Source organism: Rattus norvegicus, chromosome 1 (genome assembly GCF_021556685.1).
Source record: "Rattus norvegicus strain SHRSP/BbbUtx chromosome 1, alternate assembly SHRSP_T2T, whole genome shotgun sequence".
NCBI classification, from domain to species: domain Eukaryota; kingdom Metazoa; phylum Chordata; class Mammalia; order Rodentia; family Muridae; genus Rattus; species Rattus norvegicus.
In genome coordinates, this window is record NC_141534.1 from 93,028,756 (window position 1) to 93,054,647 (window position 25,892).

The 25,892-nt window shown below is 39.5% G+C and overlaps 1 protein-coding gene across 1 annotated transcript; it reads left to right on the forward strand.

Annotated features, from left to right (window-relative positions):
* Positions 1–25,892, forward strand: LOC103691092 (cytochrome P450 2B9-like). Its single transcript, XM_087610037.1, has 9 exons — positions 1–187; positions 7,933–8,088; positions 8,229–8,378; positions 8,966–9,126; positions 11,349–11,525; positions 11,982–12,120; positions 20,280–20,467; positions 20,638–20,779; positions 25,711–25,892. The coding sequence occupies exons 1-9, from the start codon at positions 1–3 to the stop codon at positions 25,890–25,892; spliced, it is 1,482 nt and encodes a 493-aa protein (XP_087466163.1).

The following is a 25,892-nucleotide window of genomic DNA, read 5'->3' on the forward strand; positions in this document are numbered from 1 at the left end:
ATGGAACCTAGTGTCCTACTTCTCCTTGCTGTCCTCCTCAGCTTCTTGCTACTCCTGGTCAGGGGCCATGCAAAGATCCATGGTCGTCTTCCACCAGGACCCTGCCCTGTACCCCTTTTGGGAAATCTCTTGCAGATGGACAGAAGAGGCCTCCTCAAGTCTTTTATTCAGTTGAGACCTATATGGGGTCTTAGTGTGCGCTTCTCTGTGCTTTTATCTTTGGAGGTCACTCAGTGGAAAAGCAAGGGACTCCTTCCAGGCTGTAGGTTCATGTTGGAAGGTTGCTGGGGGGAGAGTGAGATGCTGACTGGTGCTATATGCTGACTCTTGTTCAAATCAATGTGTGAGTCTTGTTTTATTGGAATTTTTTGGGGCACTTTGCTTGGAGGTGTAGAGCTATTGAGGTGTAGATGTGTAAGCACGTATAATTTCACTTGTTGGAGTTTGTCCATTCTAGAAGAGAAAACACTATCAGAGGCATCAACATTAAGTTTGGTTTTGCCAGCAAAAGAGATTAGACTGAGGTTTTCCAGGACAAATGGAGGAGAAGCAGGGCAGGAGATGATGTTGGTAGGTAGGTAGGTGGGTATGGCTAATCTGTTATAAACTCTGTGTAATATCCTGGCACCATCTTTACCAGTCTTTACAAGTTGAACCACATGTTTAATTACCACTTGTTCATTAACAATCAATTAACATCCACTGCCCTAGTTCCCATTAAGATAATTTATATAGAGTCAACCATCCCATCTTGTTTTTTTGTAGTTACTTTATTTATTTTATTTATTTCTTCTCTTTATTTTCTCTTTTTTATTTGCTCAATTATTTACTTTACATCCCAATATCAACCCCCTTCTCCTGCCAGTATCCCTTCACACAAATTCTCTCCCACTCCTCCCTTCCCTTATCCTTTGAGAAGTGGGAACCCCCTCTAAGTATCGCCACCTACTGACACATTATGTTACTGTAAGAGTAGGCACATACTCTCCAACTGAGGCAAGACAATGCAGTCCAGTTAGGGTAACAAGATCTACATGCAGGCAACTAGGCAGGCAGGCAGGCAGGCAGGCAACAGATATAGGGAAAGCCCCCACTCCTTGTATTGGGAACCAAAATTCTCATTCGCTTCATATGTGCAAGGGGCCTAATTCCAGCCCATGTTTGCTCTTTGGTTAGTAATTCAGTCTCTGGGAGCCACAGAGGGTCCAGTTTCATTTAATGCATTGGTCTGCCTGTTGAATACATGTCCTCTTTGGGTCCCTCAGTCCTTCTCCCGATTCTTCAATAAGACTTCCAGAGCTCCATTTAATGTTTGGCTGTGGTTCTCTGTATCTCTTTCCATGGACTGTTGGGTAGAGCCGCTCAGAGGCAGGTTATGCTAGCTTTTTTTTTTGAAAGCATAACAGGGTATCACTAATAGTGGTGGTGATTGGTTTTTGCTCATGGGATGGGTCTCAATTTGGGGTAGTTGTTGGCCATTTCTTCCATCTCTGTTCTTGCATATTTTGTAGGCAGAACACATTTTTGGTCAGAGGTTTTGAGGGTAGGTTGCTTTTCTAATCTCTCTATTGGCTGTCCTTACTTGCTAATGAAAGTGGCCAATTCTAGGAGTTTCAGCTAGAGTGGACACCATAGAGCCTCTGCGGACACCCCTCATGCCAGGTTTCTGGCAAGTCCCAAAGTTTGCTCCCCACCACTGCCGATTTACCTTCTCTCTTCCTTGCTCTCACCACCATACTCCTCCCAATCTCCTCAATGACTCAGATCCATCCTTCCATCAAACTATAATATTTATTTTGTTTCCACTTCTGAGAAAGATCCAAGCATTCTTTCTTGGGCCCTCCTTGTTTTTTTTTTTTTTTTTTTTTTTTTTTTTTTTTTTTTTTTTTTTTTGGCTTCTTTGTATCTGTTGATTATAGCATGGTTATCCTGTGCTTTATTAACAATATACACTTATAAGTGAGTACATACCTTGCATATAATTTTTGGTCTGGATTACTTCACTGATATTGTTTAGTTCTATCCATTTGCCTGATAAATTCAAAATGTCCTTGACTTAATGTCAGAGCAATATTTTTGTAATGAACCACATTTTCCTTATCCATTCTTTAGTTGAGTGACAACTGGGTTGTTTCCAGTTTCTGGGTAATGCTGCTATGAATATCGTTGAGCAATTGTCCATTTTGGGTGGGGGACATCATTTGTGTAAATGTCCAAGAGTGGTTATAACTGTGTCTTAAAATAGGACTATTCCAATTTTTCTGAGAAACTGCCAATTTATTTCCGGAGTGGCTGTTGAAATTTGCACTCCAATCAGAAGTGGAGGAGTGTTCCCCTTGCTCTACAACCTATTTAGCATGTGACCTCTCTTGAATTTTTGACCTTAGCCATTCTGATGGGTGTAAGATTGAATCTCATGTTTGTTTTGAATTGCATTTCCCTGATGACAAAGAATTTTGAACATTTCTTTTGGGGCTTTACATCTATTCAAGATTCCTCTGTTGAGAATTCTCTGTTTAGCCTTGTACCCCACATTTCAAATAGGTTATTTTCTTTGTTGGTGCCTAACTTTCTGAGTTCTTCATATATTTTGGATTTTAGTCCTCTGTCAGATATGGGATTGGTTAAACTCTTTTCCCCATCTATAGACTGTTATTCTGTCCTTATGATGGTGTCCTTGGACTTACAAAAGTTGTTCAGTTTCATGAGATCCCATGTATTAATTTTTGACCTTAGTGCCTGAGCCATTGGTGTTCTGTACAGGAAGTTGTCTCCTGCACCAATGAGTTCAGGGCTATTCCCCATTTTCTGTTTTAGCAGATTTAGTGAATCTGGTTGAGTTGAGGACTTTGATCATTTTGACTTGAGTTTTGTGCATGCTGATAAATATGGATCTCTTTGCATTCTTCTACATACAGACATCCAGTTAGACCACCACCACTTGTTGAAGATACTCTTCCTTTTCCAATGTATGATTTTGTCTTCTTTGTCAAAAAAGAAGTGTCTGTAGGTATGAGGGTATATTTCTGGGTCTTAGATTTCATCTCATTGATCAACTTCTCTGTTTCAATAATAATACCATGCAGTTTATAATACTATTGCTCTGTGATACAGCTTGTAGTTATGCATAGTGATACCTACAGAAGTTCTTTTATGGTTCAGGATTGTTCTAAATATCTTGGATGTTTTGTTTTTCTATATGAAGTTGAGACTTCTTCCAGGTTCTATAAAGAATTGTGCTGGGATTTTGATGGGAAGTGCATTAAATAGGTAGATTACTTTTGGCAATAGAGTCATTTTCCCTATGTTAATCCTACAGACTTATGAACACGGGAGATCTGTTTAATCTTATGATATGTCTCTCAATTTCATTCTTCAGAGACTTGATGTTTTTGTCATACAGGTCTTTCTTTTGTTTTGTTAGAGTTACATCAGGGTATTTATAGTATTTGTGGCTACTGTGAGGGGTATTGTCTTCCTAACTTTTTCTCACCTGCTTATCACTTGTATAAAGGAAGGCTATTGATTTCTTGAGGTACTGAGTTACTTTTGTATCCAGTCAGCTGTATGAATTCTCTTTTAGGTTTTTGATGTGTGATACTTTGTCTTCTTTTTCAATTCAGGTCCTCTTGATTTCCTTTAGTTGTCTTATTGCCCTTTCTACAACTTTAAGTACTATATTGAAGAAATAGTGAGAAAGTGGACAGCCTTGTTGTTTCCTTGATTTAGTAGAATTGCTTTAAGTGTCTTCATTTAATTTGATGCTGGCTATTGGCTTGCTGTATATTGCTTTTATTGTGTTTAGTTATATACATTTTATCCATATGTTTCTAAGAATTTTAATGTAAATGAGCATTGAATTTTGTCAAAGGCATTTTTAGTATCTAAGGAGATGATCACTTAGTTTCTTTCATACTGTTTATATAGTGGATTATATTGATGAAATTTTGTATACTGAACCACTCCTGCATGCCTGGGATGAAGCCTACTTGATCAGAATAGATGATGTCTTTGTTGTGTTTTTGGATTTGATTTTCAAGCATTATATTGAGTATTTTTGCATCTATTTTCATAAGAGAAATTGGTCTGGACTTCTCATTGTTGAATCTTTGTGTGGTTTATGTATCAGGATGATTGTGGCCTCATAGAATGACCAATATTCCTTATATTGCCATTTTGTAGAATAGTTTGATGAGTATTGGCATTAGCTCTTCTTTGAAAGTCTGTGCAAAGTCCATCTGGTCTGGGACTTGTTTTGTTTTGTTTTGTTTTGTTTTGTTTTGTTTTGTTTTGTTGGGGGAATTTAATGGCTGCTTTTATTACCTTAGTGGTTTATAGGTGTGTTCAGATAATTTACCTGCTCTTGATTTGGCTTTGTTAATTTATGTCTGTTTAGAAACTCATTCATTTTATTCAGATTTTCCAATATTGTGCAGTACAATCTTTTGAAGTATGACCTAATGTTTTTTGAATTTCCTTAGTGCTGCTGTTATCTCTCCCTTTTCATTTCTGATTTTTAAAATTTTGGTGCTGTCTCTTTGCCTTTTAGTTTGTATAAAGTTTTTTTCTATCCTCTCTCAAAGATGTCATCATTTCTCAGAGAAGCAGTTCTTGGTTTCATTGATTCGTTGTATTGTTCTCTTTGTTTCTAATTGACTGATTTCAGCTTCTGAATGTGTTTGCTTCTTTTTTTCTAGAGCCTTCAGATGTACTTTAAATTCATTAGCTTGTGAACTCCCCACTTTCTTTCTGGGGTCACTTAGTGCTATAAACTTTCCTCCTATCACTGGTTTCATAGTGCCCTATAAGTTTGGGTATGTTGTGCCCTCATTTTCACTGAAAATAAGAGAGATTTACTTTCCTTATTTACTCCCTGACTCAGTGACCATTGAGTAGAGAGCTGTTTAGTTTCCATGTGTACACAAATAGTCAGTTTGTCCTGTTGTTTTTAAAGCCTATCTTTAATACTTGGAGATATGATAAGATATATGGGATTATTTCAATCTTTTAGTGTATGTTGAGGATTGATTTGTGACTGATTATATGGTCAATTTTGGAGGAAGTTCTGTGATATGCTGAGAAGAAGGCATGTTGTTTTCTGTTTGGGTGAAATGTGCCGATATCTGTTAGGTCCATTTGAATCATAAACTCTGTTTGTTTCATTATTCTCTGCTTATTTTCTGCCTCAATGACCTGTGCATTGGCGAGAGTGAGGTGTTAAAGTCTTCCACTATTCATGTGTGTGGTTTGATGTGTGATTTAAGTCTTAGTAATGTTTCTTTTACAAATGTGTGTGCCAATTTGGAGCATAGTTGTTCAGAACTGAGATCTCTTTTTTTCCTTTGATGTGTATGAAGTATCCTTCCTCATGTCTTTTGGTTACTTTCTATTGAAAGTTTATTTTTATTTGATATTAGAATGGCTACTCCAGCTTGTTTCTTGTGTCCATTTGCTAGAAATTTTTTTATTGCTGATATATATTTGTTTCTTGGAGCAGCAGGAGGACTGATGGGGTTAGATCAGGTAGTACTGTGCAGACCATGGTGGACTTTGATTTTATTTTTATAAACATTGGTATACAACAGAGCTTAGGGAAGGTTAGCTGTACTAAGTAATATAGGTTTCAATGAATGCTCTGACTAGGCTCGCAATGAAACTTTTCTTGACAGTGTTAGAACAGATGTAGGGCAAAGAAGAAAGGATCTTTGAGAGGAAAGTGCCTACCATTTTAAGGTAACCTTAACTATAACTTTTAAAACATGCTTATTTATGAGTATTATGTATGTATATGTGTATACATTTCTGTGTGAATGTGATTCAGATTGGGTGCCCACACATGTTCATGAGGCAGAGGCCAGAGGAGTGCATCATGTATCCTCTTCTATCATACTACTTTGTCCTCTGAAGCAGCGTCTTGCCCTGATTCTGGGTCTGGAAGTCAGCAAGTCCCAGAAATCTTCCATCTTAACCCTCCAATACTATAATCTGGGGTAACAGGCACATAAGAATCCCCTGGCTTGTTACCTAGGTACTGGGATCCAAACCCTGGTCATCATGGTTTTGCAGCAAGTACTCTTAACTGCTGATCCTCAACTCTAATGTTCAAAAATAATATGATCTATCTATCTATCTATCTATCTATCTATCTATCTATCTATCTATCATCTATCTATCATCTATCTATCATCATCTATCTCATATATCACCTATCATTTATCTATGTGTCAAATATATATCTATCACCTATCAACCATCTATCATCTTTTAATTATCTCTATATTTCTCTCTCTTTTTCTATCATTTATGTGTTTATACACCCATTCATATGTCACCTCTATATGTATGTATGTATGTATCTTCATATCCATAAAGTATTTCAATTCTTCTGCCTATCATCTGTGTATTTATCCATCCACTTATCTGTCATCTCTCCCTCCCTCCCCATTCTCTCATATATCATCAAAATTGTGTGTGTATGTTTGTGTGTGTATAAGTGCATAAATACATACCTGGTTTCTGTACAAGCCAAAAGAGAACCTCAAATCTCATGAAGCTGCCATTACAGGCAGTCACTAACTACGTAACATGGGAGGCAGACTAATTCAGGTTCCCTGCAATACCAGAAGTGCCCCAAGCCATTGAATCACTTCACCAGCCCCAATTATAAGTTTTGAGGGAAGACATTGTTGAAGTGGGTCATCATCACCCAAAAAATTACAGCTCAGTGAATCTTCAGAATGAACACAATCTTATCATCCATGTGTGGATCAGTTATCATCAAGACCAGTTCATGTCTTATACTCTTGTAGCTACTACCTTCCCACCATTTCAATAAGTGCAGCAACTAACTATCCTGTGTTTGAAAGTCACTGTGATGCAGCAGATCTAAACAAAGACTGCTTCTGTGTTAACATTTAGTCATCAAGCTTCTTTCATATCATTGATCCAAGCTGTGAATTATTAGTACTGTTGCATAAAATTTGATGGAGTGACCACATCTGAAACCATAAATACATTTAAACACAACACGTATAGAGTTTGTTTTGCTCTTTCATAGAATTAGTCCCTAAACAACACAGATGCTGATGAATTCTTTAGCATCTAATTTTTATTAGCTGCCTGGAAATCTAGACTGAACTAAAGGTTACAAGATGAGGGTGGGTTATTTGTAACATGCTCCATTCTATTCAAGGGCTTTCAGCACTGGAAGGTTTGGATATTCCTGGACCAATTCCCTGGAGACGCCCAGAGATGTTTGTCCTACTAGGTAGTTTCCAAATAGTCTGTACTGTAGACATGTTTGACCATCAAGACCACCACCAGAGGTCATCCATCCCCCTCCGCCCAAGTAACCAAGTGGATGGGTCAGGTTCATTTTGCCTACATGTTGTCAGTGGCATTGATCAGATTGAATGTGGGTTACATGAAGGATGGTTCTTGGATGAGATACCAGGATATATATATATATATATATATATATATATATATATATATATATATATATATATATATATATGTGTGTGTGTGTGTGTGTGTGTGTGTGTGTGTGTGTGTGTGTATGCATATTCATATCTATATCTATTTTGAGATAGGGCCTTAAGTACACCAGGCTGGTCTCTAATTGGACATGTAGCCAAGGATGATTACTGATTCTCTGGTTTCTACCTCCCCAGTGCCAGGATTATACTCCCATGTTGTCCTTGCTCCCGTGCTCTACAGTACTGATATACTGGTATACTGGTATAGGACATCATATAAATCAATACAGACTCAGAGGTTAAATAACCTTTCACCTCTTATACCCTCAGAAGGAGAAATGTAGCCAGGGGAGGAGGTTGCTATTTACTAATCTGTTATTAAGTGTTTAAATAGTTTAACAAATTTTTTCCTGGGTATAACAACCCTGTTACCATTATGCTTGGCAGCTTCAAGAAAAATATGGAGATGTGTTCACAGTGCACTTAGGACTGAGGCCAGTGGTCGTGTTATGTGGGACACAGACCATAAGAGAGGCTCTGGTGGACCATGCTGAGGCTTTCTCTGGCCGGGGGACAATTGCTGGGCTTGAGCCAGTTTTCCAGGACTATGGTGAGATAATGGACATGGTGGAGCGAAGCACATGACCCAGGAAATTGAACCTGACAGGTGAAACCTAAGCAGTGGGGGAGGACTTGGGATTCTTTAACTTCCCATGTACCTGCCTACACATGCTTTCTCTACCTTCTTAGGTATATTCTTTTCCAGTGGAGAACAGTGGAAGACCCTTCGACGATTCTCTATGGCCACCATGAGAGACTTTGGGATGAGAAAGAAGAGTGTGGAGGAGAGAATAAAGGAAGAATCCCAATGTTTGGTGGAGGAACTGAAGAAATACCAGGGTGAGTCTTAGAGAAAGGGCCCAATTCTGTTTGGCAGGCAAAAACTCTCCAAGAACTAGGGTCTTTGACTGAATCTGAAATGCAAATGCAGCAGGCAGCATGTCCTTATGGCCTCTGGAACACCAGAGCTTAGAAGTCTGAGAAGGGGTGGAGGAGACTGGCAGAGTGGAGTGGAGTGTTCAGAGCTTGTGAATTCACACAGGTAAACCTTGAATCTTTCTCTGTTATTTCTTGCCTCTTAGAATTATTTATCAACTCAGAGTCAGAATAGTAATGAGGGAGGAGATGCAAGATGGAGAATAACTACACACACTCTACCTCTGAGTCCCAGGATCCTCATCCCAGTTGGGATTAGTATAATTCCATTAGTGGATTTAGCATCCCTTACTGTGTATATGACTACTATCACATCTTCTGTACAGCACTGATAGAAGTTAAACAAAATGGTACATCATATGTGCCAAATGTGGTAGCAGATGTTTCCATTCTTTTGTAGTGAAAGGGGCAGCCTCACAGAGATGTGGCGATGCCAAATGTTCCCCAGGTCCTTGTCCTCATGTCTTCTATCCTGCCTCCTCATCCTCCAGGAGCCCCCCTGGATCCCACCTTCCTTTTCCAGTGCATCACATCCAACATCATCTGCTCCATTGTCTTTGGAGAGTGCTTTGACTACACAGATCACCAATTCCTGCACCTGCTGGATCTGATGTATCAGACGTTTTCACTCTTAAGCTCAATCTTCAGTCAGGTCAGTGCATGGGGAGAGAGGAGCATCCAGGGCAGAGTTAAGAAGCTGATTTGTGGGTGGAAGAGGGAGTGTCTTAGGGCTGGCAGAAAGGCAGAGACAAAATGGGGAGAAAGGAGGCTGAGACCTGAGGCAGGGCGGGTGTGATGGTCAGCAAGTTTGAGAGACCTGAATGTAGAAATACAGAGCCATACACTACATACAAAGTGACAAAGTGGATGATGTGAGTATAGCTAGACAGTGGAAGACTTGGTTTTCATGCAGGAGTCCCAGCTTTTTATATCCTGGGTGAAGTGGTACACAACATGGCCAATTACAGCACACGGAGGCAGAGAGATGGGAAATTCAGAGTGATCCTTGACTATCTATTAAGTTGGAGGTCAGTCTTGCTTACATGAGAAACCCTGTGCCCATAAACCAAAAACCCAGAAATTAAAACACACAAAGACAATTCAGCAAAGAAGATTGTGTGTGTGTTGTGTGTGTGTGTGTGTGTGTGTGTGTGTGTGAGAGAGAGAGAGAGAGAGAGAGAGAGAGAGAGAGAGAACAAAGGAAAGGAAAATGGAGATAGAGAAGGCATGAAAAAGATTAGAGATGGATTCAGAATTTCAAAAGCATGCATGCATATAGTGTACATATATGGAGAGAGAGAGAGAGAGAGAGAGAGAGAGAGAGAGAGAGAGAGAGAGAGAGAGAGAGAGAGAAGTGCTTTGTGTATTTTTTCATCAAATTTGGAGACCTAGTATAAGAGAGGATGGTTGCTTGGAGTTAGTACAGAACATACTCAGACTCCAAGCTCATGGCTCAAATAAGATTTATTCCCCTGGAGAAACAAGTAAGAAGAAAGGCTTCAAAGGCAGAAAAGCAACAGTAGCAGCAACAGAAAGGAGATGCTTCTGTAGGAGTGGGGTTTTAAGGGGAAAGAGGGAGTCTGTCTAGGGTGAATTCTTGTCTTGACTGCACATTAACCAAATAATGAATGTTAATGGTTTGACACTGATGTTCTGTCTCAGGGATGAGTCAGTGGCCAAATGGAATGGACCTAGTGAACAGTCTTTAGAAATACAATCTAATGGTTTAGCAAGGGGAGAAGGGTCAAAGGCAAAACTTGCTGACACCATGTTTGCCATGTTGGTCATGCTCGATCCTGTCAGAGCCCTTCATTCTCACCTCTTTATTTTCTTTCTTTTTAAATTTTATTCATTTATTTTTATTTATTCACTTTACATCTCATCCTCCCACACCCACAATACTTCTTCCCTACCTCTCTTCCCTTCTGCACTGAGTGGGTAGGCCCCTCTGGGTATCTCCCCACCTTGGCATTTCATATCTCTGTGAGGTTAGACTTAACCTCTCACACTGAGAACAGAAAAGATAGCCTAGCTAGAAGAACATCCCACATACAGGCAGCAGCTTTTAGGATAGACCCCATACAAGTTGTTGGAAACACACATGAAGACCAAGCTGCACATCTGCTATCTGCAAGCATGGAGGCCTAGGTCCAGTCCATGTATGTTCTTTGTTGGGTGGTTCAGACTCTGAGAACCCCAAGGATCCAGGTTAGTTGACTCTGGTGGTCTTCCTGTGGTGTTTTTATCCCCTTTGGTCCCCACAATCTTTACTTCTGTTTTTCCATAAGAATCCCCAAGCTCCATCCACTGTTTGGCTGTGGGTATCTGTATCTGTTTGAGTCAGGTGCTGGGTGGAGTTTCTCAGAAGACAACATGCTTCTGACTGCAAGCATAAGAGAGTATCATTAGTAGTGTTAGAGACTTGCCCATGGGATGGGTCTCAAATTGGGCTGGTTATTGTTTGACCATTCCCTAGGTCTCTGCTCCATCCCCCATGCTGGAAAGGGGAAGGGGTCCCACTCTGAGGAATAGACAGGTGTGTTCTTCTTTGGAGGAAGTGTGTTGCTGGGTGTTCTTTGAGGTTTCTGAAGTCCATGCAAGGCCCAATGTTCCTTCTTGTGCTTCCTACCTGCCTATGTATTAGGTTGTTAGCTCTCAGCCCCATGTCTGCCTGTGTGCTTGTGTGCATCCTACAATGACATTAATGAACTTACCTGAAACCATAGGCAAATGCCCAATCAAAGCTCTCTTTTGTAAGAGTTGCCTTGGTCATGGTGTCTTTCATAGCATTAGAACAGTGAATACAATAGAGCATGGTCCACTTCTTGGGACCTGATGACTTCAGGTGACCTCTTGAGCCATTCTTTCTTGTAGGTATTTGAACTCTTCCCTGGTGTCCTGAAGTACTTTCCTGGTGCCCACAGACAAATCTCCAGAAACCTCCATGAAATCCTGGACTTCATTGGCCAGAGTGTGGAGAAGCACAGGGCCACTTTGGACCCAAATGCTCCACGAGACTTTATATATACTTACCTTCTGCACATGGAGAAAGTTAGTCCTGCATGAATGAGAGAGGAGGTGTGTGAGACTGAAGGATGGGGATAGTGTCAGAGAAAAAGAGGGGAGGGAACAGAGGATGTGAGGAGAGGTAGAAACAGAGTGGAGGAGAAGCAGAACATCTGGAAAATAAAGAACAGAGAAAGGAAGGGCAGAGAACATAGGGAGGAGAAAATGGGTATGGCTGAGGAGGAAACACAGGGCAAAGGTCAAAGAGCAGAAAGACCATAAAAGAAGAAAGAACCTGGGAGACAGACATGATTAACCATGAAAGAGAAAAGTAGATAGGGAAGATGGAAGCCAAGGGACATCGTCTAGAACTTAGTACTGTCCAGAGGTCCATTTAGTATGAGATTTAAAAACAGAATGACAGTGCCCAGACATGAGTGCTTCTCATTGCAAAGTTCTGGTCACCCCTGACCCATCCTTCTCTCTCCTATCTGGAACCAGAAGTCAAACCAATATACAGAGTTCCATCACTGGAACCTACTGTCGTCTGTACTCTCTCTCTTCTTTGCTGGCACTGAGACTAGCAGCACCACACTCCGCTATGGCTTCCTGATCATGCTCAAGTACCCTCATATCACAGGTATGCCACATGTGAACAATTGGGGGATTTTCTAGTTCCCTTTTGCCTGCAGGAGTTTCTTTTGGGTGGTGGGTCAATGAAACATTGACGACTTATATCTGGAACTCTTCAAAACTAGGGTAGTGCTGTTCATTTTGTGTGGATGAACACTCAGCTGTCCAGTTTTCTATTATTTTCTCCTATCACTAAAAGTTTTAACTATATGTCCATGCATCTGTCCACCTATTTATCCATCCATCCATCCATCCATTCAACCATCCACCCTCCCACCCATGTATCTGTCCATCCACCTATCCATCCATCCATTCATCCATCCATCCATCCATCCATCCATCCATCCATCCATTCATCCATCCATCCATTAATGTATCATTCTTTCCCACCCTTTATTCCTTTCTTTCTGCTTTCCTTCAATGCTTTATTCATTGATTATCATCTTTCTATTCATTCACCTCTTCATCCATGTACTTATTTTATTCATTTACCCATCTATTTGTCCACCTATCAATGAACCTGTCATCTACCTGTTCCTTCAGTCATTCTTTCATACATTTAAGCATCTTTCTATCCAAAGACCTATTTACTCACTCATCCTTCTATCTTTCTCCTAAACATTTATTCACAAAATTTCATATGCATACATGCACACTTGTACACATGTACCTGTGTGTGCATGCATACACACACCACACACAGACACACATACAGACAGATGCACACACCTTGAATCCACCTCATCAACCATCCATTTATAAATCATCTGATTAATTATTTGTGTACTTACTGATCCTTTAATCATGAACGTGGGCATTTCATTTATTTATTCAATGAATCAACTTAGATGTTTGTCCTTTGATCAGCAAAGTAAAAAAACTATTGTCCATTGATTTGTTCATACACTCATCTCTCTTATTGACAGTTTTCATTTCCTAATCCTTTCACTAAATGGACTTTGAATTCCTCTTCTGTTTGTCTATCCATTCTTCCATTAATCCACTAATCAAATCATCTGTTGATTTACAACTTGAATACATAATCCCTAGTATGTTCCTTTCATTAACATGTGAATTTGTTCGCATATTGATTTATCCATTAATTTTCTTGTGTATTATTTTTATATTCAACTGTTGATTGATTAATTACTAAACTATCTACTTCTCTGTTTCATTTCTGAGGACATAGCTTCAAGTTCTTAATGTAAAGTTCGATGTAACATTGTAGTGTATGTGTGTATATGTGTGTGTGTGTGTGTGTGTGTGTGTGTGTGTGTAGTCAATTTATTGCTACAGTGAGAATGCCTGCTGCTTCTCTCCCACCCATTCTTTCCTCATTATGATTGCTCTAAAGTCTCCCTGAGTAGTATCCCTTTGCTGTCTATTTATCTTTCTTTAGTGAAACCCTGCTGAAATGAGTTTGAAGATCATGGATTTATAGTTTTAATCATGGGCACAGAGAGACAGGCACTTAAGAATGGGACATTGTACCCTCAAAAGCACTCAGTTATTCAGCAGCAGGGTCTCCATACTGCACCCTTTCCTGGGTTGTTGACTGATACAATACAATATCATTTCTACAAAGCCAGTAAAGCTGGTCCACCTTTCCCCCTTTCTTTTCTTTTTTCTTTAACTGGACCTTTATTAAATCACAGACCTTTTGGGGTTGGGGATTTAGCTCAGTGGTAGAGCGCTTGCCTAGCAAGCTCAAGGCCCTGGGTTCGGCCCCCAGCTCCAAAAGAAAAAAAAAAGAAAAAAATCACAGACCTTTTATTTCTTTTTTTCTCCAGCTTTATTAAATTGGGTATTTCTTGTTTACATTTCAACTGTTATTCCCTTTCCTGATTTCCAGTCCAACATTCCCCTACTCTTACCACTCCCCTTCTGTATGGGTGTTCCCCTACCCAACCTCTCCCAATTACCACCCTCCCCACAACAATCACGTTCACTGTGAGTTCACTCTTGGCAGGACCAAGGGCTTCCCCTTCCACTGGTTCTCTTAACAGGCTATTCATTGCTACCTATGCGGTTGGAGCCCAGGGTCAGCCCATGTATAGTCTTTGGGTAGTGGCTTAGTCCCTGGAAGCTCTGGTTGGTAGGCATTGTTGTTCATATGGGGTCTCAAGCCCCTTCAAGCTCTTTCAGTCCTTTCTCCGATTGCTTCAAAGGGGGTCCCATTCTCAGTTCGGTGGTTTGCTGCTGGCATTCGCCTATGATTTGCTGAATTCTGGGTGTGTCTCTCAGGAGAGATCTACATCCAGTTCCTGTCAGTGTGTACTTCTTTGCTTCATCCATCTTATCAAGTTTGGTGACTGTATATGTATGGGCCACATGTGGGTCAGGATCTGAGTGGGTATTCCTTCCGCCTCTGTTCTAAACTTTGCCTCCCTATTCCCTCCCAAGGGTAATCTTGTTCCCCTTTTAAAGAAGGAGTGAAATATTCACATTTTGGTCATCCTTCTTGAGTTTCATGTGTTCTGTGCATCTAGAGTAACTCAAGCATTTGGGCTAATAGCCACTAATCAATGAGTGCATACCATGTGTGTTTTCCTGTGATTGGATTCCCTCACTCAGGATGATATTTTCCAGTCCATCCATTTGCCTATGAATATCATAAAGTCATTGTTTTTCATAGCTGATTAGTATTCCATTGTGTAGATGTACCACATTTACTGTATCCATTCCTGTGTTAAAGGGCATCTGAGTTCTTTCCAGCTTCTGGCTATTATAAATAAGGCTGCTATGAACATAGTGGAGCATGTGTCTTTGTTATATGTTGGGGCATCTTTTGGGTTTATGCCCAAGAGTGTTATAGCTGGGTCCTCAGGTAGTTCAATTTCTAATTTACTGAAGAACCTCCAGACTGATTTCCAGAATGGTTGTACCAGTCTGCAATCCCAACGACAATGGAGGAATGTTCTTCTTTCTCTACATCCTCATCAGCATCTACTGTCACCTGAGATTTTGATCTTAGGCATTCTGACTGGTATGAGGTGCAATCTCAGGGATGTTTTGATTTGCATTTCCCTTATGACTAAAGACGTTGAACATTTCTTTAGGTGCTTCTCAGTCATTTGTCTTTCCTCAGCTGTGAATTCTTTGTTTAGCTCTGAACCCCATTTTTTAATAGGGTTATTTGTCTCCATGCAGTCTAACTTCGTGAGTTCTTTGTATATTTTGGATATAAGCCCTCTATCAGTTGTAGGATCAGTCAAGATCTTTTCCCAACCTGTTGGTTGCTGTTTTGTCCTAACAACATGGTCCTTTGCCCTACAGAAGCTTTGCAGTTTTAAGAGATCCCATTTGTCGATTCTTGATCTTAGAGCATAAGCCATTGGTGTTTTGTTCAGGAAATTTTCTCCAGTGCCCATGTGTTCGAGATTCTTCCCCACTTTTTCTTCTATTAGTTTGAGGGTATCTGGTTTGATGTGGAGGTCCTTGGTCTACTTGGGCTTAAGCTTTGTACAGGGTAATAAGAATGTATCAATCTGCATTCTTCTACATGCTGACCTCCAGTTGAACTAGCAACATTTGCTGAAAATGCTATCTTTTTTCCATTTTGGCTCCTTTGTCAAAAATCAAGTGAATATAAGTGTGTGGGTTCATTTCTGCGTATTCAATTCTATTCCACTGGTCTGTCTGCTTGTCTCTGTACCAATACCACACAGTTTTTTAAAATCACTATTGCTCTGTAATAATTCTTGAGTTCTGGGATAGTGGTTCCCCCGCAAGTACTTTTATTGTTGAGAACAGTTTTAGCTATTCTGGGTCTTTTATTATTCCAGATGAATTTGCAAATTGTTTTGTCTAACTCTATGAAGAACTGGGTTGGAATTTTGATTGGGATTGCATTGAATTGGTAGATAATTTTTGGTGAAATGGCAATTTTTACTATATTAATCCTGCCAATCCATGAGCATGGGAGATCTTTCCATCTTCTGAGATCTTCTTCAATTTCTTTCTTCAGAGGCTTGAAGTTCTTATCACACAGATCTTTCATTTGCCTGGTTAAAGTCACACCACGGTATTTTATGTCATTTTGGACTATTATGAAGGGTGGCATTTCCCTAATTTCTTTCTCGGCTTGTTTCTCTTTTGTGTAGAGGAAGGCTACTGATTTATTTGAGTTAATTTTATACCCAGACACTTTGTTGAAGTTGTTTATCAGCTTTAGTAGTACTCTGGTGGAACTTTTGGGATCACTTAAATATATAATCATATCATCTGCAAATAGCGATATTTTGAGTTCTTCCTTTCCAGTCTGTATCCCTTTGGTCTCCTTTTGTTATCTGATTGCTGTGGCTAGGACTTTGAGACTTTTATTGAATAAGTAGAGAGAGTGGGCAGCCTTGTCTAGTCCCTGATGTTAGTGGGATTGCTTTAAGTTTCTCTCCATTTATTTTAATCTTAGCTAATGGTTTGCTGTATATGGCTTTTACTATGTTTAGGTATGGGCCTTAAATTCCTATTCTTTCCCAGACTTTTATCATGATGGGGTGTTGAATTTTGTCAAATGCTTTCTCAGCATCAAATGACATGATCTTGTGGGTTTTATCTTTCAGTTTGTTTATATAGTGGTTTACGTTGATGGTTTCCCATATATTAAACCATCCCTGCATCCCTGGAATGAAGCCTACTTGATCATGATGGATGATTGTTTTGATGTCCTCTTGGATTTGGTTTGGAAGAATTTTATTGAGTACTTTTGCATCGATATTCATAAGGGAAATTGGTCTGAAGTTCTCTTTCTTTGTTGAGTCTTTGTGTGATTTATGTATAAGAGTAATTGTGACTTCATAGAAGGAATTCATTATCGCTCCCTTTGTTTCAATATTGTGGAATAATTTGGATAGTATTGGTATGAGGTCTTCTATGAAGGTCTGATAGAATTCTGCACTGAACCCATCTGAACCTGGGCTCTATTTGGTTGGGAGACTTTCAGTGACTGCTTCTATTTCGTTAGGAGTTATGGGGTTCTTTAAATTGTTTATTTATTCCTGATTTAACTTTGGTACCTGGTATCTATATAGGAAATTGTCAATTTTCCCCAGATTTTCAAGTTTTGTTAAATACAGGCTTTTGTAGTAAGATCCAATGATTTTTTGAATTTTCTCTGACTCTGTTGCTATGTCTCCCTATTCATTTCTGATCTTTTTAATTTGCACACACTTTCTGTGTCCTCTGGTTAGTCTGGCTAAGGGTTTATCTATCTTGTTGATTTTCTCAAAGAACGAACTTTTGGTTCCGTTGATTCTTTGTATAGTCCTTTTTGAATCTACTTGGTTGATTTCAGCTCTGAGTTTGACTATTTCCTGCCTTCTACTCCTCCTGGATGTATTTGTTTCTTTTTGTTCAGGAGCTTTTATGTGTGCTGTCAAGTTGCTGATATATTATCTCTCCTGTTTCTTTCTGCAGGCACTCAGAGCTATGAGATTTCCTCTTAGCATAGCTTTCATTGTGTCCCATAAGTTTGGGTATGTTGTACCTTCATTTTCATTAAATTCTAAGAAGTCTTTAATTTCTTTTTTTATTTCTAGTTTTTCATTGAATAGAGCATTGTTCAACTTCCATGTAGATGTTGGCATTCTTTCCTTATTGTTATTGAATACCAGCTTTAGCCCGTGATGGTCTGAAAAGATGCATGGGATTATTTCTATCCTTTGTATCTGTTGAGACCTGTTTTAAGACTGATTATATGGTCAATTTTGGTGAAAGTACCATGTGGTGGTGAAAATAAGGGATATCCTTTTGTTTTAGGATAGAATGTTCTATAAATATCTGTTAAATCCATTTGGCTCATAAGTTCTCTTAGTCTGTCTATATCTCTGTTTAGTTTCCGTTTCCATGATCTATCCATTGATGATAGTGTGGTGTTGAAATCTCTTACTATTATTGTGTGAATGTCAATGTTTGCTTTGAGCTTTAGTAAGGTTTCTTTTATGTACGTAGGTGCCCTTGTATTTGGAGCATACATATTTAGGATTTAGAGTTCATCTTGGTGGATTTTTCCTGTGATGAATATGAAGTGTCCTTCCTTATCTTTTTGATGACTTTTAGTTATATTAGAATGGCTACTCCAGCTTGCTTCTTCCGACCCTTTGCTTGGAAAGTTGTTTTCCTGCCTTTCACCCTGAGGTAGTGTCTGTCTTTGTCTCTGAGGTGTGTTTCCTGTAGGCAGCAGGATGTAGGGTTCTCATTGCGTATCCAATTTGTTAATCTATGTCTTTTTATTGGAGAGTTGAGACCATTGATGTTGAGAGATATTAAGGAATAGTGATTATTGCTTCCTGTTATATTCATATTTGGATGTGAGATTATGTTTATGCTTGTCTTTGTTTTGTTGCAAAATGATTAGTTTCTTGCTTTTTCTAGGGTGTAGCTTGCCTCCTTGTGTTGGTTTTTTTTACCATTTATTATCCTTTGTATGGCTGGATGTGTAGAAAGATATTGTGTAAATTTGGTTTTGTCATGGAATATTTTGGTTTCTCCATCTATGGTAATAGAGTGTTTTGCTGGATACAGTAACCTGTACTGGCATTCGTGTTCTCTTAGGGTCTGTATGATTTCTGTCCAGGATCTTCTGGCTTTCATAGTCTCTGGTGAGAAGACTGGTTTAATTCTGATAGGTCTGTCTTTATATGTTACTTGACCTTTTTCCCTTACTGCTTTTAATATTCTTTCTTTATTTTGTGCATTTGGTGTTTCGACTATTATGTGACAGAAGGAGTTTCTTTTCTGGTCCAATCTATTTGGAGTTCTGTAGGCTTCTTGTATGTTTATGGGCTTCTCTTTCTTTAGGTTAGTGAAGTTTTCTTCTATGATGTTGAAGATATTTACTGGTCCTTTGATTTGGGAGTCTTCACTCTCTTCAATACCTATTATCCTTAGGTTTGATCTTTTCATTGTGTCCTGAATTTCCTGTATGTTTTGGGCCAGTAGCTTTTTCTGTTTTACATTATCTTTGACAGTTGTGTTGATGAGTTCTATGGAATCTTCTGTTCCTGATATTCTCCCTTCTATCTCTTGCATTCTGTTGGTGATGCTTGTATATGGCTCCTTTCTCTTCCTTTGGTTTTCTATATCCAGGGTTGTCTCCCTTTGTGCTTTTCTTATTGCTTCTATTTCCATTTTTAATTCCTTCACCTGTTTGTGTTTTCTTGGAATTCTTTCAGGGACTTTTGTGATTCCTCTCTATAGGCTTCTGCTTGTTTATTTGTGTTGTCCTGCATTTCTCTAAGGGAGTTCTTTATGTCATTCTTGAAGTCCTCCATCATCATGGTCAAATGTGATTTTAAATCTGGATCTTGCTTTTCTGGTGTGTTTGGATATTCAGTGTTTGCTTTGGTGGTAGGAATCGCCTCTGATGATGCCATGTAGTCTTGCTTTCTGCTGCTTGGTTTCCTGAGCTTGCCTCTCGCCATCAGGTTTTCACTGGTGTTACCTTGTTCTGCTATTTCTGACAGTGGTTAGACTGTCCTCTAGGCCTGTGTGTTAGGAGTGCTGTAGACCTGTTTTCCTGTTCTCTTTCAGCCAGATATGGGAACAGAGTGTTTTGCTTTCAGGCGTGTAGTTGTTCCTGTCTACTGGTCTTCAGGTGTTCCTGTGGGCATTGTGTTGTGAGTCCACCAGGCCGGTCACTTGGAGCAGAAAAGTTGGTTTGACCTCTGGTCTTGGGCCTGAATTCACTTCTCAGGGCCGGGTTTCAGCTCTCCATGAGGGCAGCAACCAAAAGGGCCTGCCCTGCCTTCTGTCATGACCCTGTGCACATGGAGCCCAGATAGTGCTAGACCATTTCCTCTAGAGTCAGAAATGTAGTCATAGAGTAGTCTCCTCTGGCTTCCCATGCATGTCTGCCCCTCTTAAGTTCTAGCTCTCCCTCCCACGGGATTTGGGTGCAGGGAGCTGTTTGGCCTGATCCCTTAAGATCCAGGCATTGTCTGGACCACAGAGTTGAGTGCCCCTATCTTCCTGTTCCTGGAGGTCCTATATAGTTTCCTCTTGGGCCAGGGACATGGGCAAGGGTGGGCAGTACTGGCGGTGTCTCCTGCCCTGCAATCTCAGGTGTGCCTACCTGTCTGGGCACTGAGCTCTCTCCTACAGTGTTTGGGAGCAGGGAGCTATGGGCCAGGCTCAGTGAGGTTCGTGCCTTTCCCCTTTTCTATTTAGAGAAAGTCCAAAAAGAGATTGATTGTGTGATTGGCTCACACCGGCTACCTACCCTGGATGACCGCAGCAAAATGCCATACACCGAGGCAGTTATCCATGAGATTCAGAGATTTTCAGATCTTGCCCCTATTGGAACACCACACAGAGTCATCAAAGACACCATTTTCCGAGGGTACCTGCTCCCTAAGGTGAGACCAGCTGTGATTCTTCATTGCTACTCTATGAGCTACTCCACTCTCCTAATCACCAACCTCATCCTGTCTGTGGTTTCCCAGCATTTTGTGTTTCTTGGGATTGACTCTTTTGCATAGGGGAGTCAGGGTATATTAACATCTTTGTATCATGTAACTTCTTGCAGAACACTGAGGTGTTCCCCATCCTGAGTTCAGTTCTCCATGATCCACAGTACTTTGAACAACCAGACATCTTCAATCTTCAGCACTTTCTGGATGCCAATGGGGCACTGAAGATAATTGAAGCTTTTCTGCCCTTCTCCACAGGTAAGACAGACCTGTGAGTCCTTTCCCAGACACTAGAGGTTAGGCCCACCCTCAGATTTCTAACTGCCTTTACTGACCCATCCATTCACCCTGGCTATGTCCCTTGAGGGGATTGTTGAACTAATGGGGCATCCTAGCCAGGAGGACTTTTTGGAAGTATCTAATAGTCTCTAAACCTGAGTAACTTCATTTCATTAAGAAACAGCAGTAACAACCACTAATATTAGCTGAGTAGGGTCTTGAGGCTAGGGAGGCATTTGTCTGTGAACACTGGGTAGACAGAACATGTATTGATATACTTGTCCCTGTTTACATACTCTGGCCTATTACATTGTAAAAGAAATAAAAATTGTGAGCATTGATTTGAGCAAAAGAATCATTCATAATGGTCATTAACTTGAACCAGAGGAAGTTCGGAGTTATAGTACCCATCAGTGTTGGCAGACAGTGACTATAGAAAAAAAAGGGAGCTCTGTATGTTTACACAGCCTGATTGGTACCAACTCCACCTTTGACTTACTTGGCCTTGCAGTAGTAGTTGGTTTCCTGGCATTGGTTAACTTCTAAGAGTCACTGTGACTTGTTCTTCTTTAGAAGAATAGAATCTCATGTCAGTGTGAAGTTCAGCTGCCTATTGTGATTGGTTATTTTGTAACATATAGAAGCTCCCTTCAGCCAAATTCCATAAGTGTAATGGCCTCTATAGGATTTAAACATGGAAAGTTTGGGTTCAGGTGTGTTATCTTTGAAGACAGAAATGTTCTATAACCAATTCTTAAGCTGATAGTCCTCTCTCTACCCTCTGCCCCATGCACCCTTTTATTCTAAAGATGAGCCAGGGCTCTGTGTCTGTTAACTAAGTTCTCTTCCAAACATACCACACATTCTGCCCCTCCCTGTTGCATTCTAGAAGGTGCTCTCCTGCTGCTGAGACTCTCTTACCTCATCTCTCACTAAGGGATTTTAGGCAAGTGTTTTCTTGCTGAACTGTGACTTAGCAGAAATGTAGGAGATAGTACATTATTTTTCACGCTATTTTGTGATATCAGAGTTGTCTATTTAAATCAGTTTTATTAAAATCTTGAGATTTAAACTCTTTAACTTTTATAATTTGCAGTTATCAACCTCAAAGTATTCATTTATGATTTCCTCCAATCTTTATGGAATGCCTTTTAAAACCTCTAACTTTTATTTACCAATTTTAAAATGTCTTCTTAAGCCATAAAACATTTTCTAGATCCTTTATTACATAAATTTAATTGTGAGACTATAACTAACTCTCTAGTCTTCAACCCCATCAAAGACTTATGAAGGAATAAATATTATGTTAGTATGTAGGATGTGCAGGCAAGCTGTTTCTAAAACTATAGACATGGCAGACAGCTCGCTGCCTGCTAACTTCTATAAGGCTACATAGTAATCTATATAAAGTTGGAGCATCTATCTTCAGGGTTCTGGTTTAGTATATCTGACAGGCATATTTGTGAAGCAGGAGTTGTATAAGACTTGCTTTCCCTATCTTAGCAGAATACAGCAGTCAACTGTCCTGTGTTTCAGTTTGTCTACTTTGGATGACATTTTATCTGTAGTATAAGGTTGAGGCATTCTTTGCTCAGTGGCAACTTGCCACCTTTGAGGGCATCTCCAGTGAAGGTCCTTCAATGCTTATCATGTTCTTCCAAGATAAATGGGGTGCTGCCAGGAGCTGACATGTCTCAAATTCAAAAAAAGCCTTAAGTTAATGAAACGTCTTTAAATGCCATAGTGTCTGAGTCTGAGGTTTTTGAAGACCATTAATCTATTCATAGCATGTATGAACAAACATTGCCTGTTTCCAGCTACCTATTATCTGTTCAACCTAGGATGTGTATTTCTGTGATAATCAGACTAGTGCCTGACATGACCAACAGTTTGATGTCTGACTATTAACTTGTACTTTTTAACCATACAAAGATTTGCAATAGAAGCTACTAAAAGAACGGCGACTAAATTTTGCATTTTCAAATGAGCCACTAGGTATAACACTTCTATAACTTTTGAAACCCACATATATCATATTGTAACAAAATTAACCTTAAATTTTGAGTCAATATACAAAGCTTCAGACCAATGAAAACATCAAACCTGTATCAATGCACAGTTTTTGTACTGATGCAATAGAAATAACCTTATTTAAGAATAACAATAACTCTAAGTTGGAGAGTAGATTTCCTATTTTATCCTTTACTCTATTATTTTATATATGTCTATATTCCTCCTTTTTTCTTTTCAACCCCTTCCCTTTATCTAAGAAAGGATAGAGAAAAGTAAAGGCAAGATAGAAATCCCTGAGTCTATGCTCCCCATTTTGTTTCCTTTTGTCCAAGACCATAACTTTGTAACCATCCCCTTAAATAACAGCATAACTATAATTCATAAAATGACCAAAATAATCTACACAAATTTAACAGATTGGGATGATGATCTTTTTATATTTGTGTCCTCTTTTTTGAGTTAGAATTCCTTTTTGGGGACCCAAGAAAGTTGGGAAAATGATTACGTCAAAATAAAGCTAGTATTTGTTTTCTAGTATCTGTTTGTTGTGCTGTGAAATTTAAGGATTAAATGAAGTAATGACAGGATCAGTATGGATTTTGAATCAAATTTATGTAAGACTGGGTGAATAGAGATAATCTGGGGTTAGCAGCTTTCTTTGGAGCTGTTTTGGAAGCAAGTCTTTGAGGAAACAGAATTGAGGCAGTTTGAGATAGATTCGGGTGTCTTAGCATCCCGCAAGGTAGATCCTGTTAGGGCTTCTTTTTTGGTATCTGGGTGTCCCATTTTATAACATAAAATTTTACAAGCACTATATAGCTTTATAAAAACACTTGTATAGAATGTGCAAGGTGCACAGATCATTTAAGGATTTTTTTTCTGCTTTTTGTCTGAGCAGGTGAAAGACACAGGCCTTTCTTTCTGAGCTAGCTTGATTATACATCTAAACTTCAATATAAGTCTCCACTCATGCTATCTGAAGGGATGGTATGCAAGTCATGAGAATTTTGTAGCCAACAAGATTTATTGGCCATGCATACCGGAAGTTTTGCCTATAGACATTTTTATGTTCTAGTCAATTTTAGAATTGTTCCCAAATAGATAGACCATTCACACCACACCTGTCTGTTAGGTTCTTCTGATTTTCTCCTTCATGTCTATAGCCAGGTCTTCAGGTGGTCTTCCACAGTCAAATATAATTTTTATCTGTTTGGATAGAATCCAAAGCCTTTTTTACTTTTCTGTCGAAACAAACACAAAGCCTCCCTTCCAACATATCATTTGTCCAGCAGTTTGAAGTCACCAAAAGTATAGACTTATCCAATATACCATTCCTGTTTTTATCTAGATCTGCTCCATTTTAACCTTTCACAAAATGGATTTATGATATTATCATTACCGTTGGACATATAACCATTTTCATTGTGATAAATCAATGCAAAATTGTACGGACTCCAGATTCTTTGTATAGCCAAGACTGACTTGGTTTTCTCTGTAGATCAGGCTGGTCTTGTACTCACAGGAACCTACTGCCCTGTTTTTATTTTCAAATATTGAGATTAAAGGCATGAGTTTATTTATTTAGTATCTATCTATGTAAACATTATCTTGAAAACATTAATATCAATTTTTTATCTTTTTCCCATTTCTAGAGATTACTATCTATGTGTATTTATTTAGCTTTCTTTTTCCCTTTAGATTTAATATCCTTCTCTGTATTCAAGTTTATTTAAACTCCTTTCTATCTCAGTGTCCAAGCATATCCTCAAGAAATTGTATTTTCTCAAAAGTTTCAGCCTGGGTTATGTATCATGTGCTAGACTGAGCCATTATCAGTTCTCCTGTGGAAGCCCCATGACTAAGGAGTGTGGTTGTTCAGAGCAGTGTGACACCGCATTTCATGTTATCTTTCATGAGCTGTCATTAGTTTTCCTGTGGGAGCCCCTCATTTCACATAAAGTTTTTGACTGCTCAAAGTAGTGTGATATCTTATATTATGTTATCTCTCTATGATTTTTGGCTGGGGGAAGCAGGGCAGCCTATTCCATAAGCAGCAAATTTCACCTAACTTACTGCCTTGCAGGGGCATCCAGTGGCTCTGTGGTCTGAGCAGCCAGAGCTACACTTCTGTAGCAGAGCACAGAAGTGTTTCTCAAGAACTCAGACTGGTGTTAAAATCTGACATCTTAGCTCATGGGTTCTGTTACCTACCTGGTGTGAAATCAGCTATTGGGGTCAGGGTGCAGTTGTATTTTAGCTCATTCTCTGACCCATTGGAATCATGTGTGCCAAACTAGCATGCCTTTGGGTCTCAGAATCATGTGTTGGAGCTCCACATTGGGTACCAAAATGTTGCTAATGCAAATATTTGGGGTTTCTACCTTACCCTTGAAAATTTAGCTCCCACATAAAAGACAAAAATCCCCTTTGTATTGATAATAAGCCTTAAAGCAGTAGACCTGGGCAAAAATCAACCCTCTATGTTATTTTGTCTACTTCTCTGTCAGTAATCCCAGGATATCACTTGCCATATTCCTTCTAGGCCACTCCTACTCCATCTGGTTGACCCTCATGACCATGCACTCACCATCCACTTATCCCATGGTACCTTCATCTTTCCTCCTCTCTCTCTCTCTTCTCATAGTCTCTACCTCAGATGCAAAGCACAGGAACCAAAGCTCTGCCTACCTCTCTTCTGCCCTGCAACAAGCTATAGGCATATTTATTCAATCAGTAGTTTTAAATTATGGAGCAATATTTACATAGTATCACTTGGTGTGACAATGAGGATCTGCTCTTCAGAAGCAACCAGACAGTGGGGTACAATATTTAGCATTTGAATACTTAGCAGTACCAGACCAAAAGAGTACATCATGGCTTATCTTCTTTGCCCACAGGAAAGCGAATTTGTCTTGGTGAAAGCATTGCCCGCAATGAATTGTTCCTTTTCTTCACTACCATCCTCCAGAACTTCTCCGTGTCCAGCCCTGTGGCTCCTAAAGACATTGATCTCACTCCCAAAGAGAGTGGTATTGGAAGAATACCCCAAGTGTACCAGATCTGCTTCTTGGCCCACTGA

What these genes read in the sequence shown, in the direction of transcription:
- LOC103691092 (XM_087610037.1), top strand. Translation starts at nt 1, where the DNA reads ATGGAACCTAGTGTCCTACTTCTCCTTGCTGTCCTCCTCAGCTTCTTG. An exon ending in TCAGTTGAGACCTATATGGG is followed by an intron (nt 188 to 7,932) that starts GTCTTAGTGTGC and finishes GGCAGCTTCAAG; the next exon opens with AAAAATATGGAGATGTGTTC. An exon ending in GAGGGTACCTGCTCCCTAAG is followed by an intron (nt 20,468 to 20,637) that starts GTGAGACCAGCT and finishes AACTTCTTGCAG; the next exon opens with AACACTGAGGTGTTCCCCAT.